The sequence below is a fragment of the Capra hircus genome, chromosome 10, assembly GCF_001704415.2.
Source record: "Capra hircus breed San Clemente chromosome 10, ASM170441v1, whole genome shotgun sequence".
Lineage (NCBI taxonomy): Eukaryota > Metazoa > Chordata > Mammalia > Artiodactyla > Bovidae > Capra > Capra hircus.
Genome location: NC_030817.1, coordinates 17,265,387 through 17,282,138, shown reverse-complemented (window position 1 = coordinate 17,282,138; position 16,752 = coordinate 17,265,387). Strand labels below are relative to the sequence as shown.

General features: G+C 49.8%; 1 protein-coding gene across 4 annotated transcripts in view; it reads right to left on the bottom strand.

Moving 5' to 3' along the window:
* LTBP2 (latent transforming growth factor beta binding protein 2) overlaps positions 1-16,752 on the bottom strand; it is a 111,476-nt gene that overhangs the window by 49,471 nt on the left and 45,253 nt on the right. For 3 of the 4 annotated variants that reach the window (XM_018053970.1, XM_018053972.1, XM_018053971.1), the window contains exons 4-8: positions 7,063-7,253; positions 4,787-4,957; positions 4,065-4,271; positions 2,993-3,279; positions 1,844-1,946 (exon numbers count right to left, since the gene is read on the bottom strand). In XM_018053970.1, coding sequence (XP_017909459.1) covers positions 1,844-1,946; positions 2,993-3,279; positions 4,065-4,271; positions 4,787-4,957; positions 7,063-7,253 — 959 coding nt within the window. The remainder of the gene's footprint in view (positions 1-1,843; positions 1,947-2,992; positions 3,280-4,064; positions 4,272-4,786; positions 4,958-7,062; positions 7,254-16,752) is intronic. The other variant, XM_018053973.1, reaches the window with a different exon arrangement.

The window sequence follows — 16,752 nt, the reverse complement described above, 5'->3', positions numbered from 1 at the left end:
TGCCCAGCTTGCTGAGATGTGCTGAACACAGTCAGGGAGGTGGTGTTCGGAGGCACTACCTGGTACAGGGAGGGGGTGAGGCCTCAGCCTTGGGGGTGTTCTGCTCCAGGAAATGTTCTCACGCGCTTGATCTCACCAGTCTATGCAATTTTCTTGGGTTATTAGGCACTTCCCCACCTCTTTGGCTTACTCTAATAATTCTTTAGATCTCATCCTGGATGTCAGTTTGAGGAAGGACCTCCTAGCCCACAGTGTACGGATGTGCAGGCTGCACACTGCATAAAAGGATGACATCTGACAGAATCAATGGCATCTTGCATTTGTCTAATTATAAAGACTATTTTGAACACATGGAAGGGGCACCTTTCACTCATTTGTACAAAGGTGCTACAGGAGCTATCTGTGGCCCCAGCTCTACTGTCTGCAACCGCCCTCCACCACCAGACTGTATGCTTGAGAGGGGCGGCACTATTTCTATCTGTTCACTGTTTGGTCAGGGCTGCACACTATGGGTACTTCATCAGTGCTGGGTGAATGGAGTGTGGTATGAGGAAGTCTCAAGGGTGGGTCTGACCAGGAGGAAGAAATGTGGTGAAAACACCTCTGGCCTGCAGGGGGAGATGCTGAGCAGTTCCATACACTTCCCCTCCAGGCGCCGGGGCCAGTCCCTTTACCCTTTTTGGAGGGACACTTTCTAACGGTAATTATAACAGCTACCATGAAATGCCCTAATGGTAGGTACAGGCACCCTCTCCCTGACTCTTGACAGAGGCCCCACGAGGCTGGCACTGTTCCTGTCTCCACTCCACAGATCGAAGACGAGGCAGAAAGAGCTCAGCAGGTGAGAGCTGGGACTGGTACCCATCATGTGTTGGACATTCAGGCCTGGAGGCTAATTACTATCCTGTGCTGCTTCACCAAAGAGTCTATCACACTGTCAAACTGTCCGCATTTTTTTTTAGCCTGGAAAATATGATCACTGCTCCACAGGCGAGTCTGAAGTAAGGAACAGTCCTGCCGCTCCTACCTTCGGGCTCTGGGCCAGGCCCCCCACAAAGCTGACTCACGGAGTTGACTGCTGACAGGCAAAGAAATACCTGCCAGGCCTGGGCCCAGACCTAGGAGGGAGACCTGCATGGGGCGGGGAAGGGAAGACAGGCTGAGTGGCAGGAGCCATACTCAGGCACAGGAGCCTTGCCACCCACCTCCCAACTTTAAGATCAATGCCTGTGAGAGCAGCATTCCTGAATTCTCAGGGCTCAGAGTACACGAGGCACGTGATGAGTATTTGCTGACTGACTGACTGAATGAATGAATGAATACGTTAGGCTTTTTCATCATTGGAAAGAGGGCCAGAAGCGGAGTTTCACATACCCCAAGGGCCAGGCTATTCTGGGGCAGGTGCCCAACCCAGATTCAAAGACTGGGAGGTAGGAAGCAGGGGGTGAGGAGGAGAGAATGAAGGAAACATTGAGTCACTAAATCAGAAACCTCGGGGCCTCTGGGACCTGGGCAGGGGGTATGTGGAAGGGGTTGAGGAGTATACCAGGGGGCCCAGCTTGGGATGGGATTCCTAAATTCTGAGCGAGAACAACTGGTGAAGGCCATCAGATGGAGCAGGCAGGCCACGCTGGACCCGGCTGCGGGTCTGAGCTGGCAGGAGCTTCTGCCACCAGTCGGAAGCAGACCTGGAGAGCCTGCCCAGTTTACCAGCCTTTTCTACCTGCCTGGCCTCCGAGACCCTGGTGGGAGACGCAGGGTGGGGTGTGTGTGTGGGGGGGTGTATGCTGCAGAGGCCAGAGAGCTTTGCTCACAACCCTGGAGCCTGGCACCCAGCACTCACCTGGTCTGGGTGGACATGGGGCACAGGAGGTCACCCCCCAGAAGGCCCCCACGCTGCCGCAGCAGTCCTCTTGGGCTGTCAGCTCTGGCAGGGGATTGGCACACTGGAGATAAAAAAAGGACCATGGGCACTCGTCACCTGCTTCCCTCTCCCGCACAGAGATGTCCCAGGAGAGGCTGAGTCATGAGTTCACCCCTCACATACTGCCGGAGAATGCCCCCACCCAAGGGAGGGGAGGGGAGGCGTTGTCCCAGAAGGAAGTGGAGAAACCCGAGGTCCACCCTGCCAGACACTAAGCTTAGGGGACGGGGTGGAAGTGACACACCCAGACAAGATCTTCTCTGTGAGGTCTGCAAACTGCCCCCCATCCATGCCCTGAGTCCAAAGACACAGGGGTCCCGAAGGATGGGCTTTCCTCCATCAAACTCCAGAGAATGCCAGGACCACCTCCCTCAAGCAGGGCCCATGCTCAGCAACACTGCAGTTGAGAGGCTCCGGGGACCCAGGATCCTATCCTTGAGCTACTTCCCACCTGTTCCAGCTCCCTAAACTTGGGAGGGGTTTCCAGAAATGCCAAACTGCAACCCTAGGGAAAACCATCCTGAGTCTGGCTTAGCCCCTATAAAGATAAAGGGCCTGGACTCAGAAAAGCTCACTTGATTTCCCATCACTGACTGTGGATCCCATCAGTGAAAAAGGGAATGGATCGTCTTTTATCTTCACATGACCAAGGCTTTGGGATTTAACCTGCATTTGCTGATTTTTACATCTCTGTTACTCAACTCTCCAAACTCCTTGCCAGATCTAACAGCCCCTCTATCCACGCCCCGGGGGTCCTACACTCAGCTCCAGCAGAGCTCAGGATTTGCTGGGACTCGAGGACGCCGATGCCCCTGCAGAGGGGGCCTCTCTTGGGTCCTCTTCTATCTGCCTGGCACTGACATGTACCCAGTGGAGCCCGGGTTGGCTTGCCCAACCTCTTGACATTCATGGCAATTTTATGCTCTGAGTTTTCCCATCTGGGAAATGGGAGACCCTGCAGACTCCCAGATTCTCTAAGAACGAGGAGGAGAGAGAAGGAGGAGGGGCACTGAGGGAGCAGTCACAGTCTCAAAGCCCCCAGGGCTGGGGCTGGAGCTACGATCTCACCTGTCCGTTTAAAGTGCTCAGGTAGCATCGGCCCAGCAGGGCCGGAGTCCTGGGCACCACTGGGGGAGGTAGCCGGGGAGCCTCTCCGGACCGGGCGGGGATGCGGTTGCTGTCCCAGCGGCCGTGGCCGGGGCGGGCGGGGAGCCGGGGCGAGGGCCTGGTTTCCACGCTGTTCTCCTCCGGGGCCTCCTCGGCCTCGCCTCGCACCCGAGCCACCTGGTGGATCTGCACCGAGGCCTCCGGCGGGTGGCGGATGTGCACTTTCACCAAGGAGGGGTTCACCGAGGCTGAGCAGAGGGGCTGGGGTCATAGGTGGGGACACAGGGCCCCACCCTCTAAGGAGTGGCATCAGCCCTGGGCCAGGTGGGCGTGTGTGTCTCCCCAAATCTCTCCTCCGTTTCTTCACTCTCTACCCAAACCCCAGAAGAATTTCTCAGGGAGGACAGGACAAAGCACAGACTCCTTCATTCCACACCTTCCTATGAAGAACCTTTGTTACCAACTTCCAAAGTACCTTCCTGATTCCACCTCCTCCCACGATCCTGCACAGCCCTTGGGCTCCAGCCCAACCAACCCTGCATGGTCCCCACCCCATGCCTTTGTTTAGACCAGTCCCTCTGCCCTGGAAGCCCTCCCACTCCCCTCTGCTTAACCAAAACCAACCCATTGTTTAAGGCTTAACTGAAGTCCACCTCCTCCAGGCAGCCTTCCCAGAACACTCAGGGCTCGGGTCTCTCTCCTGATCTCCTACAAAATTCTGTATTTTTTGCCCTTTATTTGGCACCTAATAATAGAGGCATCTTCCCTCTCCTGTCCAGGACCCATGAGTTTCTTAAAGTCAGGACCTACCCTTAGACTCTATTGTCTTACTCATAGCACCCAGTAGAGGGTAAGGGCAAAAAATATATAAATAAATAAATTGATGAACTCAGAAGGAAAGGCAGAGAAAATTTTAAGGAATGAAACTGGGCCCTGAGGATGGAGGAGAAGGAAGTGCTGGAGACTCAGTTTCCCATCTCCTCTGTCAGGATGCCAGCACCCACCCCACGTGGTTCCCCAGGCCCACACTCACCCAGCTGGTTGGAGAGAGGCAGTGTGAAGGTAGACTGCTTCAAGGGGCTCTCCAGCGGGGCCCTGTGGCGGGGGCCCCTCTCTGGAGGCTCCTGGTCCAGCCTGGGGGCGGGCAGGTGGCAGAACTTCCCGGTGGAGTTGGCGGGGCACCAGCACTCGTCCCTGCCGATGCAGCGGCCCCCGTTCAGGCAGGGGATCTGGCAAAAATCTACAACACCGACCTCAGGGTGACTGGCGGCGGAAGCATACAGCAGCACCTACTATGTGGGCTGGCAGGGTTGGGGGAGGGGGGTGACCAGGCCCCCAAGTCTGATGGCTTCCGGAACCCGGTACCCTCGGAAATGCAGGGACTTTCCAGGAGGCCTGGGAGTGAAGGAGGATGGATAATAACTAGGCCCTGCCTTTCCTCAGCCCCGAGGTAACCTGGAGGATGGTGAGGGAAGTGGCCCTATTTACTGCTTCACCTCTCTATGAGGAAACCGGGACTCAGAGAGGTTGTGTGACCTGCCAAGTCACACGTGACAGAGCTGGGTGAGGACTCAGCGTTGTGTGATCCCAGACAGCTCACGGGAGCCACAGTAGGAGAGCTCCGGGCTTCCTTCCTGCAGAAGAGCTGGGCTCCAGGCCAAGGCAGGCCGGTCCCTCTGACCAACTGCCTCCCCACAAACCCCCACACCCGCCCCAGGGCCAGCCAGGAGCCTTCTGAGCTGGGAAGGGACTCACAGATGCGGAATCCAGACTTGGGGTCATGCCCGTGACCGCTCTGGCTGTACAGGGTGGTGGTGTCGCCACGCTCGCAGCTGTTGGCACAGCGCCCGCGGGCACAGGTCTGCTTGCAGATGGTGGGAGTGAAGACGATCTTGATCTTCCTGATTTTCTCCGTGAGATTCAGCCCTGCAGAGAGAGGGCTTGGGTCCAGGGGGCAGGGCTGAGAGGCACAGCTGTGACCTCCAGAGGCTGGCTAGCAAGGCCCACACGGAACTGGCTTGAATCCATCCCAAGGGCATTTGCTAAGTCCCTCCTGGATGTAAGGTCCCATAGTGGGGGCAGGGTAACAGCTCACGGTCCAACATCTCCTGAGGGATGCCGATGGGCCAGCAGCTGAGTTCGGGCTTCATGCACAACGACTCTCAACCCTCTGGAGTCTTATTTTAGGTAGAACCATTGAAAATTGCCATCTCTGTAGGTTAAGGTGGTTGAATATTGGCCATGTTCCTAGATCCCAGTTAGCATTCCCATCTGACAGGTAAGGAAACTGAGGCTCACTGAGGGATAGATTGTATCCCATGTCACACAGCTAGCAAGGGAGGCAGCTGGGCTCTGAACCCCAGTGCAGAGAACAGAATGTAGCTCAGACTTGCCAGCGTAGACAGTTTTCCAAGAGAATGCCTGAAAGAACGATGAGAGTCAGGTTCTGGAGGCCCTAAGGGCCAGAACGAGCATAGGGCACTTTATCCAGCTGGTGGTGGGAAATCATTGACAGTTTTCAGGGAGAGGTCAAAAGGGAGTGGGGGTGTTATGTCCTTCCAGCGGGGGGGAACAGGTGATTGGGGAGGCAGGATGAGCAGTTGGGAGGTCACTGTGGCAGAGTAAGAGGAGGGCGCTTCTTTCAACATGAGTGGTGACAGCGGATGTACAAAGCAAGGGTATTCATTCCATCCTGGGGGCCAGGGAGGGAAGCCAGGAGGCAGAGGGGCTGAGAAGGGAACTATGAAAGGTCTGTATAGACTTGACTGTGAAGCAAGCAGAGACAGAAAGGAAGGCAGAGGAAAATAACCTTGTGTGCATGTGTGTTTATGAGAGAGAGAAAGAATGGGAGATTTATAAGCAACTGTATATGCTGCGGGGGAAGGGCTGAGGGTGGTCCAGTTCAAAGGGGGAGGAGAACTAGGGTGGGGGGAGGCCAAGTGACAGCCTAGGGGTCCAGAGGAGTCAAGAAACAGTGGCACATGCCTTAGACAAGAGGAGGGGTGCTTCCTTTTCAAGACGGCAAGAAAGATCACTCATGCCTGTTGTCCACAACACGGATCCACCTTGAAAACCCTATACCAAGTGATGGAGCCAGACACAAAAGACCACACAAAAAGATCCCGTTTACACAAAATGCTCACGATTGGCAAATCTTTAAGGACAGCGAGGGGTGGGGGTGGGGGGGAAGAGAGTGACTGCTTAACGGGCATGGGGCTTCTTTCTGGAGTTATGGCAATGTTTTGTAATTAGACAGTGGTGGTGGTGGCTGCATAAAATTGTGGATTCCTGAAAACCATGGAGGTGTACCCTTTAAAATGGTTAATGTTACATTATGTGAATTTCCCCTCAACTTTAAAAATGGGAAACAAAGAAAGGCAGTTAGCTCAGGCACGGGTTTAGGCAAGGGAATGACATGCATGGCATGGCGGGGGGGTGGGGCATATGGGGGCAGGAAAGTGAGGACTCTGGGGAGTAAGAAGCATGCCATGGGATGGGGCTGGGGAAGGTGCGGGCCTCTTGGAGAGGCTGCTCTGAGGAATGAGAGAGACAAAGTGTCCAGGCACCCCAGGAAGGATTGCTGAGCAACGATCAAGAATGTGTGAAGGTGGAATCCTCAGGGGCACTCGGTTCTCTCCTCTGGGAAGCAGAGGTCCCGCTGTAGGTGCTAAGGAAGCAACTGGTCAGGTTGGTCCAGGAGGCTCGAGCTTTGCAGAAAGGATGAAGGGGAAGGACTGGGACCGGGGAGGTGAGGTTCACAGCTGGATACGAAGGACGCAAAGGCAAGACAGGTGACAGATGGGGTGGAAAAGGACAAGTCAAGGTCTAAGTGTCTCAAGGGGGCACAGTCTCTCTAACAGCTGGCTTGGGACCCCTGGAGCCTGGCACAAAGCAGGTGCTCGACAACTGTTCATTGGCTGAAAGAATGAGGGGGACAGGGTGACAACTCAGCCTTTCTGAGACAGTGAAGCGGGGAAGCAGTGGTGGAGAGAAGGAGGATCTATGAGGAACTGGAGACAGGGCATCCTTACCCCAGGAGGATGATGGGTGGTCCAGATATGCTGCCTGTGGGGCACCATCCCTCCGCTCGGGACCTGGCCCCATGGGCAAGGCATTGGAGGTCAGCTGGCCACTCGCTGCAGGGGCTGGATAAAGTCGGGCGGTCTGGGACAGCCCCACATGCTGCTGGGAGGAGTGGGTCTGGCTGAGCCCACTCAGGGTCCTGGGGAGACAAGCGAGGCATGAGGTTGACATCCCGGGGGCAGCATCCCTGTGCCCTTCCAGTTCAGGACATCCAGCCCCTGCCTCCACACTGGGAGAGTGTTCTCTACTTGGCTGCCTTCTTCCCAACTCCAGGAAAACGGAGGTGCCCTGAGACAGGGAGAAAGGGGCCAGGCCAGTTGGCTGGTTTAGTGGGAGTGCCCACATTTGTGTGGGACTGCCAGGCTTTGGCTGGGTATTCTGGGCAAGTCACTTAGCCTCCCTGGGCCTCAAGGCCCTTGACTGCAAAATGAAGGTGTTAGACTGGTCTCATGTAGCTCTGACATTTGTATAGTTTGAGAATCTTATGGACTAGCCCCCGCCCTAAAACCGAGTCCATCGCCTGTCCCTTGCCGCATCTTTTTTTAAGAGTGACGAGCGATGTACCTTGACACATAAACTGTTATATTTCATTTATTTATTTTGGCCGCACCATGCGACATGTGGGGTCTTAGCTCACCGACCAAGAAGCAAACCTGCGCTCTCTGCAGTGGAAGTGCAGGATCTTAACCACTGGACTGCCAGGGAAGTCCCCCCTTATCTCTTATTAATACAACCTATCATGCTTGGCCTTATGGAATAGGTGCCCAGCAAATACATGTTCACAGGTTGATTCAGGGAAGAAAACCTGACTATCCCCCTGATTAATTTTTATGGTTAAACTAATATAACAACAACATTCAAGGAGAAAGAATTGAGTTCATCACCCTCCACCTCAACACAGCAAGTACTTTGGCATATTTCCTTTCAACCTCTGCTCAAGTATATTGTCATTATCTATCGTGTCATTATCTGTAGATACCATTGTCATTGCGAGAGTGAAGCGGGGAAGCAATGGTGGGGAGGAGGAGGCTCCCCACCTATTTCATTGTCTGTAGAAATCATTTAAATGCTATTGTCATTATCTGTAGAGATCATTGAAATTCTGATTAATATTAGGTGGTACTTGATACAGTTCTACGGTTTTCACATTTATCATCTTAATTGCGACATGATAGTCTATATGAAGATGAATCACAATGCATTCATTCTGGTACCTATTTTGTTTTACATTTTCGACTGTGGACATCCTGACTCATATGGCTTTTTTTCTTCAGTTAACATATTCTTTTAGGGGACTTCCTGTTGGTCCAGTGGTTAAGACTCCTTGCTCCCAATGCACGGGGGCCTGGGTTCCATTCTTGGTCATGGAATTAGATACTGCATGCGGCAGTGAAGATCCCACGTACTGCAGCTAAGACTTGGCACAGCCAAATAAATAAATATTAAAAATATTTTTTTAGTATGGGGGTTCGTTAAACTAATTTTTATTCTCTATGTTTGAAAATTTCTCGTGAGAAGTATTTTGAAAATGATTATTATTTTAGGCTTAATTCCACAGACTAGAATGCAATTAATTCCAAAAATTAGAAACATTTATGGCTGTAGGTATACACTGGAGATAATGCTCCCAAAAAGCTGCATCAAAATGTATACATGTACCATTTGGACTGCAGCCTCACCAGCATAACATATTATTAATTTTTCATAAATCAGTAATAGTCATCGTAAATGACACTTCAGTGTTACCTTAGCTCCCTTTTTGTGATTTCCGAGGTTAAATTTTTTTCACACATCTGTTTAACACTTGTGAAAATTTTCTGCTCGTGTCTTTGGCATCTGAAGAATTTGAGCTGTCGGTCTCATATATCTGAACGTGTTCTTTACGTATCTATTATTAGGCAGGCCGTTCTACAAGGCAGCCTCCGTGGTAACCACTCTGTCACTGTCACAATGTATACGAACCACTGTATACACGACAGGGTCTGGACTGTGGTGGGTATGAGCGCATTGTAGACACTGAAGCTGAGAGAGCAATTACCTGCCCAGATTATACAACAGTAAATCAGACCCCAGGATTCCAACTCAGGGCAGCTAGACCCCTGTGCTACCCAATAAGGCAGCCCAGACCACAACAGGAGCTCAGCCAAGAAGCCTCTGCATTCGCCTGGGGTGGTGCTCTTTCCTCCAGCTGGTCTCACCCCTAGCCTCTCCACTGGATTCCTTGCCCAAGCAGCATAAGATCCTGGGACCCTCTCCCTCCACCGTCCCAACTCCAGCTGTGTTGGCGCCAAGGGTCCAGGCCATGAGCAATCCCCCTCTCCTCTCCTGGCTGACGCCCTACCAGGACAGGGCTCAGAGTCTGACACCTTCCAGCCCTCGCCCTGCCCTGTTGGTCCAGGACTTGGCTCCCGTGAGCTTCAGTGCTGCTCTTCTTCAGGGCGAGCAACCACCATCCTCACGCTGAAAGCCCCAATCAGGCCTCAGCCTGCTCCCCAGGTTTGAGAGCTGGGATGGGAGAGAGGGCTTGTTCTCCACCCCGGAAGCTCTGGAAGCTGTCATAGGCCAGAACTGGGAGCTCAATGCTCAGGCACCTGCTCTTCACTCCCAGGAGAAAGTCAGCACAATTAACTGCAGCAGAAAACCCAAGCCTTCTGGTGGCTTATAAGAGCTCACCAAAGAGTGAGAGGTAAGTGGGCTGGTGGGTCAGTGGGAGTCTCCTTCTTGTGGGAGACTGGCTAGTGCCCAGGCTGGTGCCATGGCTCAACAAAATGTCAGCACCGCAGGGCATCCCGGGAAGCGGACGCGGTAGTTCAGGTTCTGTGCAGACCACTTGGGACATTCCTGAACTTGACGCTGCTGACAAAGAGCTCTCCAATCTGGTCGAGGTGAAAAACTCAAAGGGTCCTTTCTTGGAGGTTTGCGGTCACCGTTGCTATGGTGGCCATCACTTGTTTCTCAATGAAATGGAATGGAACTCAATGCTAATGACCCCAAGAATCCTGAGTTCAAATCCGTTCAGGGCCAATGGTTCAACTTTGCAGAGAAGGGGGGAAAAATTCCTTAGTTGGAGAAGGCAATGGCGCCCCACTCCAATACTCTTGCCTGGAAAATCCCAGGGATGGAGGAGCCTGGTAGGCTGCAGTCCATGAAGTCGCTAAGAGTCGGACATGACTGAGCGACTTCACTTTCACTTTTCACTTTCATGCATTGGAGAAGGAAATGGCAACCCACTCCAGTGTTCTTGCCTGGAGAATCCCAGGGATGGGGGAGCCTAGTGGGCTGCCGTCTATGGGGTCGCACAGAATTGGACATGACTGAAGCGACTTAGCAGCAGCAGCAGTAGTAGAAAGACCTGTCTATACAGAGGAGAGAAGAAGATAGGATTTGGGCTAGGCATATGTCAGTTCCGCCTCCCAAGTGAGCAGTCACTAAAACAAGAAGGGTGACACCCACCTCACCGGGCTGTGGTGAGGACCAAGAGAAACAGTGAGACCATGTGATTATTTTGAAAATATAAATAAGTGGTCACAAGTTGAAAACTATGTCAGAATTCTCACATGAACAAGAAAAAAAGTGCTAGCTACAGTTCAGACAAAATATCTCTCCCCAAACCACCAAAAATTCTTCTCCATCTAAGGGGAGTAAAAGATACCCCCAAATATCTTGTTACATTGTCCAAGCATTCTTACATACAAAGGGCCAAGTGACTAATCTGGTGGCAACACATTTTTAACAACCACAGCCTTCTGAGCTCAATCTATTGTCATGTACTGCTGTGATGGGAACTTTGAGTTAAATGACAGAAATCAAAGTCTTAACTTCGAGAGGCTCACAGCCAAGGAGGAAGCCTTGGTTCTTTCATAGGTCCTATGTCTCATGCTGAAAGCACCCCTAGAAAGAGACCATGATCTCCCTTCATAAGCCCCAGCCCAGTCTGTGGAGGTGGGCAGGGAGGGAGGCGACCTGGGAGAAATATCAACAACCTCAGGTATGCAGATGATGCCTCTGTAATGGCAGAAAGTGAAGATGAACTAAAGAGCCTCGTGATGAAGGTGAAAGAGGAGAATGAAAAAGCTGGCTTGAAATTCAACATTCAAAAATCTAAGATCATGGCATCCAGTCCCATCACTTCATGGCAAATAGGAAGAGAAAAAATGGAAACAGTGACAGGTTTTCTTTTCTTGGGCTCGAAAATCACTGCGGATGGTGACTGCAGCCATGAAATTCAGAGGCACCTGTTCCTTGGAAGGAAAGCTATGACAAACCTTGACAGCATATTAAAAGGCAGAAAAATCACTTTGCCGACAAAGGTCCATATAGTCAAAGCTATGGTTTTTCCAGTAGTCATGTATGGACGTGAGAACTGGACCATAAAAAAGGCTGAGCGCTGAAGAATTGATTCCTTCAAACCATCGCGCTGGAGAAGGCTCCTGAGAGTCCCTTGAACTGCAAGGATATCAAACCTGCCAATCCTAAAGGAAATCAATCCTGAATATTCATTAGAAGGACTGATGCTGAAGCTGAAGCTCCAACTTTGGCCACCTGATGCAAAGAACTGACTCATTGGAAAAAGAAATCCTGGTGCTGGGAAAGATTGAAGGCAAAAGGAGAAGGAAGCAGCAGAAGATGAGACGGTTAGATATCATCACTGACTCAATAGACATGAATTTGAGCAAACTCCAGGAGACAGTGGAGGACAGAGAAGCCTGGCATGCTGCAGTCCATGGGGTCACAAAGAGTCGCACGTGACTTAGCAACTGAACAACAACAACAAGTTTGAGTTCTCAGTTCAACTCTGGCTCCCAGAGACTGGTGGCAATGAGGCAAATGAGAATGTTACTGAGAAAGGGACTTCCTTAGACTACAGTCCCCAGGATGGGGCGGGGGACTGGGCACTCTCAGCTGTGCAGGGTGTGGTTCTGTGCACTCTCAGCTCTGGAAGAGCTGCTGCAATTTCATCATAGGATAGTGGTTCTCAGACTTGCCTGGCACAAGACTGTCTGTCTGGAATTGCTCTAGGGAGGTCCTGGCAAAGTTGCCACGATGGACTGAAACAGCTCTCTCTAGACTTCAGAATTCCATGGATCAGTAAAATTTTGAAACAAATTTAGGGGACCAACATAAATTGGCCAAATTTTTATTTAGGTAAGACATTAAAACACACACACAACTACTAATTATTACCACCATAATTTTATGAAAGAAAATATATTTCAATGGCAATAAGAAATATCTGAATAAGCTTGAAAGTCACTTGGTCGTGTCCGACTCTTTGTGGCCATGGAATTCTCTAGGCCAGAATACTGGAGTGGGTCGCCTTTCCCTTCTCCAAGGAATAAGCTTAACTTCATGAACATCTCACCTCATTGACTTTTTTTCATTTCTTCATGAACCAACAAAAACAGATGCTGGTCTTCAATACAGACCAGCATGGAACCAAGCAGGAACCACTGGGCTACATGATTCACCAAGATTTGCTCCAGCCTGAGAACGCTCGAGCTCTTTCAACCTATTTGGGAAGAAAACCTTCCAGTCCCAGCTGGCTGGGATCTTGTGAGCTGAGTGAAAACTCCCTGGACATTGTATACCCAAAATAATGCCATTCAGTAAACATGGTACACTCACATCCTACCCAGCACATTGGCTTCCTAACAGTGATGGGGAGGCGATGGGTGAGAGGTTCTGTGCCCTCCACTTGACCCACTTTCACCAGACCCTTGGCTCCACTCTACAAAGGGGCTTCCACTCTGGTGGCTCAGACCAGAATCTGTCTGCAATGCAGGAGACCTGGGTTCAAACCCTGGGTCAGGAAGATCCCCTGGAGAATGGAATGGCTACTCACTCCATTATCTTGCCTGGGAAATCCCATGGACAGAAGAACCTCTGAGCTACAGTGCATGGGGTCACAAAGGGTTGGATATGACTGAGCGACTAACACACATATACTATTTTGTTTACTAAGTGCTCTGCTGCCAAAAGAAAGCTTAAAAACACCACTACAATGTGCACTGAATAGTTATAGCTCCCATGGATAAAGCACTGAGCCAGATGCTTTAAATGCATCATCTTATGTTATTTTATTGAGTGAAGAAAGTAAGTTGCAGAATGTAGCCCACAAGCTTCCTCCATCCATGAATTTTCTAGGCAAGAGTACTGGAGTGGGTTGCCATTTCCTTCTCCAGGGCGTCTTTCCAACCCAGGGATCAAACTCTTGTCTCCCGCATTTCAGGCAGACGCTTTACCATCTGAGCCACCAGGATATCCCATTATTTTATTGAATGAAGAAAGTAAGTTGCAGAATAATATGGACAGTATACTTCCAGGTTTTTGTTTGAAAAAAAAAAATGTCTCTTTCTCCCCTACAGATATTTATAAGGGATAGGAAAGGTCTGGAAGGATCTGTAAACAGTGGCTGGCCCCTTGGAGATGAGAGTGCCTGTATATGTGTAAACTTTATGTTTCCATATTTTTAGCTGTCTTTCAGTTAAAAAAATTGTTTTTACAATTTTACAGTAAACATGTATTATTTTGTAATAAAAACAAATCAGTCTTTTCCCCAGCAACTCCAATTTATAGAAAAGGAAATTGAGGCTCAGGAAAAGCATGATAAATGTGTGCATATTACTAGGATCCAAGGTGAACTCTGATGACTAACAGATGTACAAGAGTTCAGATGTAAGAAAGACCATGACATTTGAGCTAGGGTTTAAGAGATAAGTAGGATTTTCACAGACCAAAATGAAGAGGAAGACATTCCACATAAGAAAATACATGCAGGCAGGAAGCACGGGTCATATTTAAGGAAGGATAACGAGCACAGTTGGATAAAGCACAGAGTGGAGGAGAGGGAAGGAAAAAACATCCTTTCAATGCCTACCAGGTAGCAGACATCATTCTAGCTGTTTTACGTAACATATAATTTACTTGTCCAGACAACCCTATGATCAAAAAATCTCTACTTGGCCAAAACCACTTTAAACAAAGTAAAAAGACAAATGACAAAATGGGAAAAACATGTGCAATTTATATCACAAGCAAAGAACCAATCTTCATAAGATTTAAAGAGCTCCTAGAAACAGAAAAGACAGACCAATAGCCCTAGAAGAAAAATCAGCAAAGGAATATGAAAAGTTCATGGCAGGGGGGAAAGATCCATATATTTCCCCAATATGTGAAAATATGCTCAACTTTTCTCATTCTGAGATGTGTAAATGGAAACAACTCAGGTAGCCCTTTTCAATCCATCAGATGAGCAAAAAATCCAAAAGTTTAATAACAGACTAATTTGGTGAGATCCTGAAGAAACAGGTACTCTCAGATGCTGCTGGTAGAAATGTTCATCGATACAGCCTATATTGAGAGCAATTTGGCAATGCCTGTCCACATCCTACCTGATGGCCACCTGAGGTGGAGAACGGACTCACTGGAAAAGACCCTGATACATGTATGGATGTGAGAGTTGGACTGTGAAGAAAGCTGAGCACCGAAGAATTGATGCTTTTGAATTGTGGTGTTGGAGAAGACTCTTGAGAATCCCTTGGACTGCAAGGAGATCCAACCAATCCATTCTAAAGGAGATCAGCCCTGGCTGTTCTTTGGAAGGAATGATGCTAAAGCTGAAGCTCCAGTACTCTGGCCACTTCATGTGAAGAGTTGACTCATTGGAAAAGACCCTGATGCTGGGAGGGATTGGGGGCAGGAGGAGAAGGGGACGACAGAGGATGAGATGGCTGGATGGCATCACCGGCTCGATGGACGTGAGTCTGAGTGAACTCCAGGAGTTGGTGATGGACAGAGAGGCCTGGCGTGCTGCAGTCCATGGGGTCCCAAAGAGTCGGACACGACTGAGCGACTGAACCGAACTGATCCACACCCCAGTGCATCGATGCTTTGCCCCTGCAGGCCCGCCTGCGGCCTCCCTGTCCCTTCCACTCCGTGAAGGGTGCACCCCACACTGGCTTCTCCTTGACGGAAGGACACCAACTCACAGTCTCCTCCCACCACGACCATGAAACTAATGACAGCCGGAACCGGAAGTTTAAAAGCCCCACCCCTTCGCCTGAAGGCGGGACAACTCTCCAAGCTCCACCCTCAATTAGGCCTCGGCTTGATTTTCCCAGAACCAGTCCTTGCTTGGCTCTGTCCACCTTTCCGTTTTGTTTCCCTCTCCCCGCAAAATCACACACCTCAATTGATGTTCCAGCTCCACCTCTAAGGACATCTGCCCTAAGACACCTGTAAATGTCCACAGTGATGGATAACAAGATCATTCATAGAAGCCCTGTTTCGTAAGAGCAAAATATTTTGTAAAGAATAGAAACAATTTAAGTGTCCCTTAGTAGGAGGCTGGTTAAACAAACTAAGAGACATCTATGGGATGGAGTCCTATGCCCTCAAAACAGAAAGACACAGCTCTTCTACACCCATAGGAAAGGCTCTCCAAGATATATAGAAAAGTGAAAAAAAAGTCTAAATCTGGCCCACCAACTGTTTTTGTACAAACTGTGACTTAACAATTGTTTTTTATATTTCTAATGGTTGGAAAAAATCAAAAGGAGAATAATATTTCATGACATGAGAAAGAGATACAAAATTCAAATTTAAGTTTCCATAAATACATTTTAATTTGGAATCCAGCCACACTCATTGTCTAGAACTGCTTTTGCTCTACAATGGCAGAGCTGAGGAGTTGCAGACACCATATGTTGCACAAAGCCTAAAATATTTACTATCTGGCTTTTTATGGAAGAAGTTTGCTGACTCTGGCTGTGGGGCATGTAAACTTTTGTGTAAAAATAGAGAAAATAAGGATACATGTATGAATTTATTTGCATATTCCTAAAGCAACCTTGGAAGGATACCCTGGGAATTAATAAGTGGTTTCCTATGTATGTGTGTGTGTGTGTGTGTGTGTGTGTGTGTTGGCGGGGGGTGGGAGGGAGTGGGAAGTGGGTGGTAGGGGAATAAACGAGTGCTACAGTTTAATGAATGCTTGCTCCGTGCCAGGCTGTGTGGCAACAGTGCACGTCACATGCATTATCTCACGAAAGCCTCTCCATAACCCTGAGAGTTACTCATTATCCCCATTTTACAGTCAAGAAAACAGAGGGCAGGGAAGTTCTGAAGATCGCAGAACTCATGAGTACTGAAGCCAGGTTAACAAACCAGGTAAGTTTATGCTCCAGCTGCCCTACCACTTATTTCTCCATTGCCATTTCACTGAGGCTGTGAGAATCGATTTGGGTTCATATGGTCGAGGGCTTGAAATATCAGGGAGGTGTCTGGGCTGCATTGCATGGGTCAGGGGGATTCCCTAGAGATTCTGGAGCAGCCCACCCTCTTTCACTCATTCAAGAAGCACTTACTGAATGCCTGCCATGTGCCAGGCATCCAGGTCCAAGGATGGCAAAGACTGTCTTGCCCTCTGCCCCAGTGGACACTAAGAAAGGGAATCAGCACTCCAGCAAAGGTGTGAGGGTACAGGGGGAGCCATATACCAGTCTTGAGATGCTAGTGGTCTTCGAGCAGGGCTGGGACATGATGGGATGGGCTTTTCGAATGTTTATTATTCTGATGAAAGATTGCCTGCTGGTGGATAGACCAGAGAGGGGAGGGCTGAAAGGCCAGCTGGAAGGCTT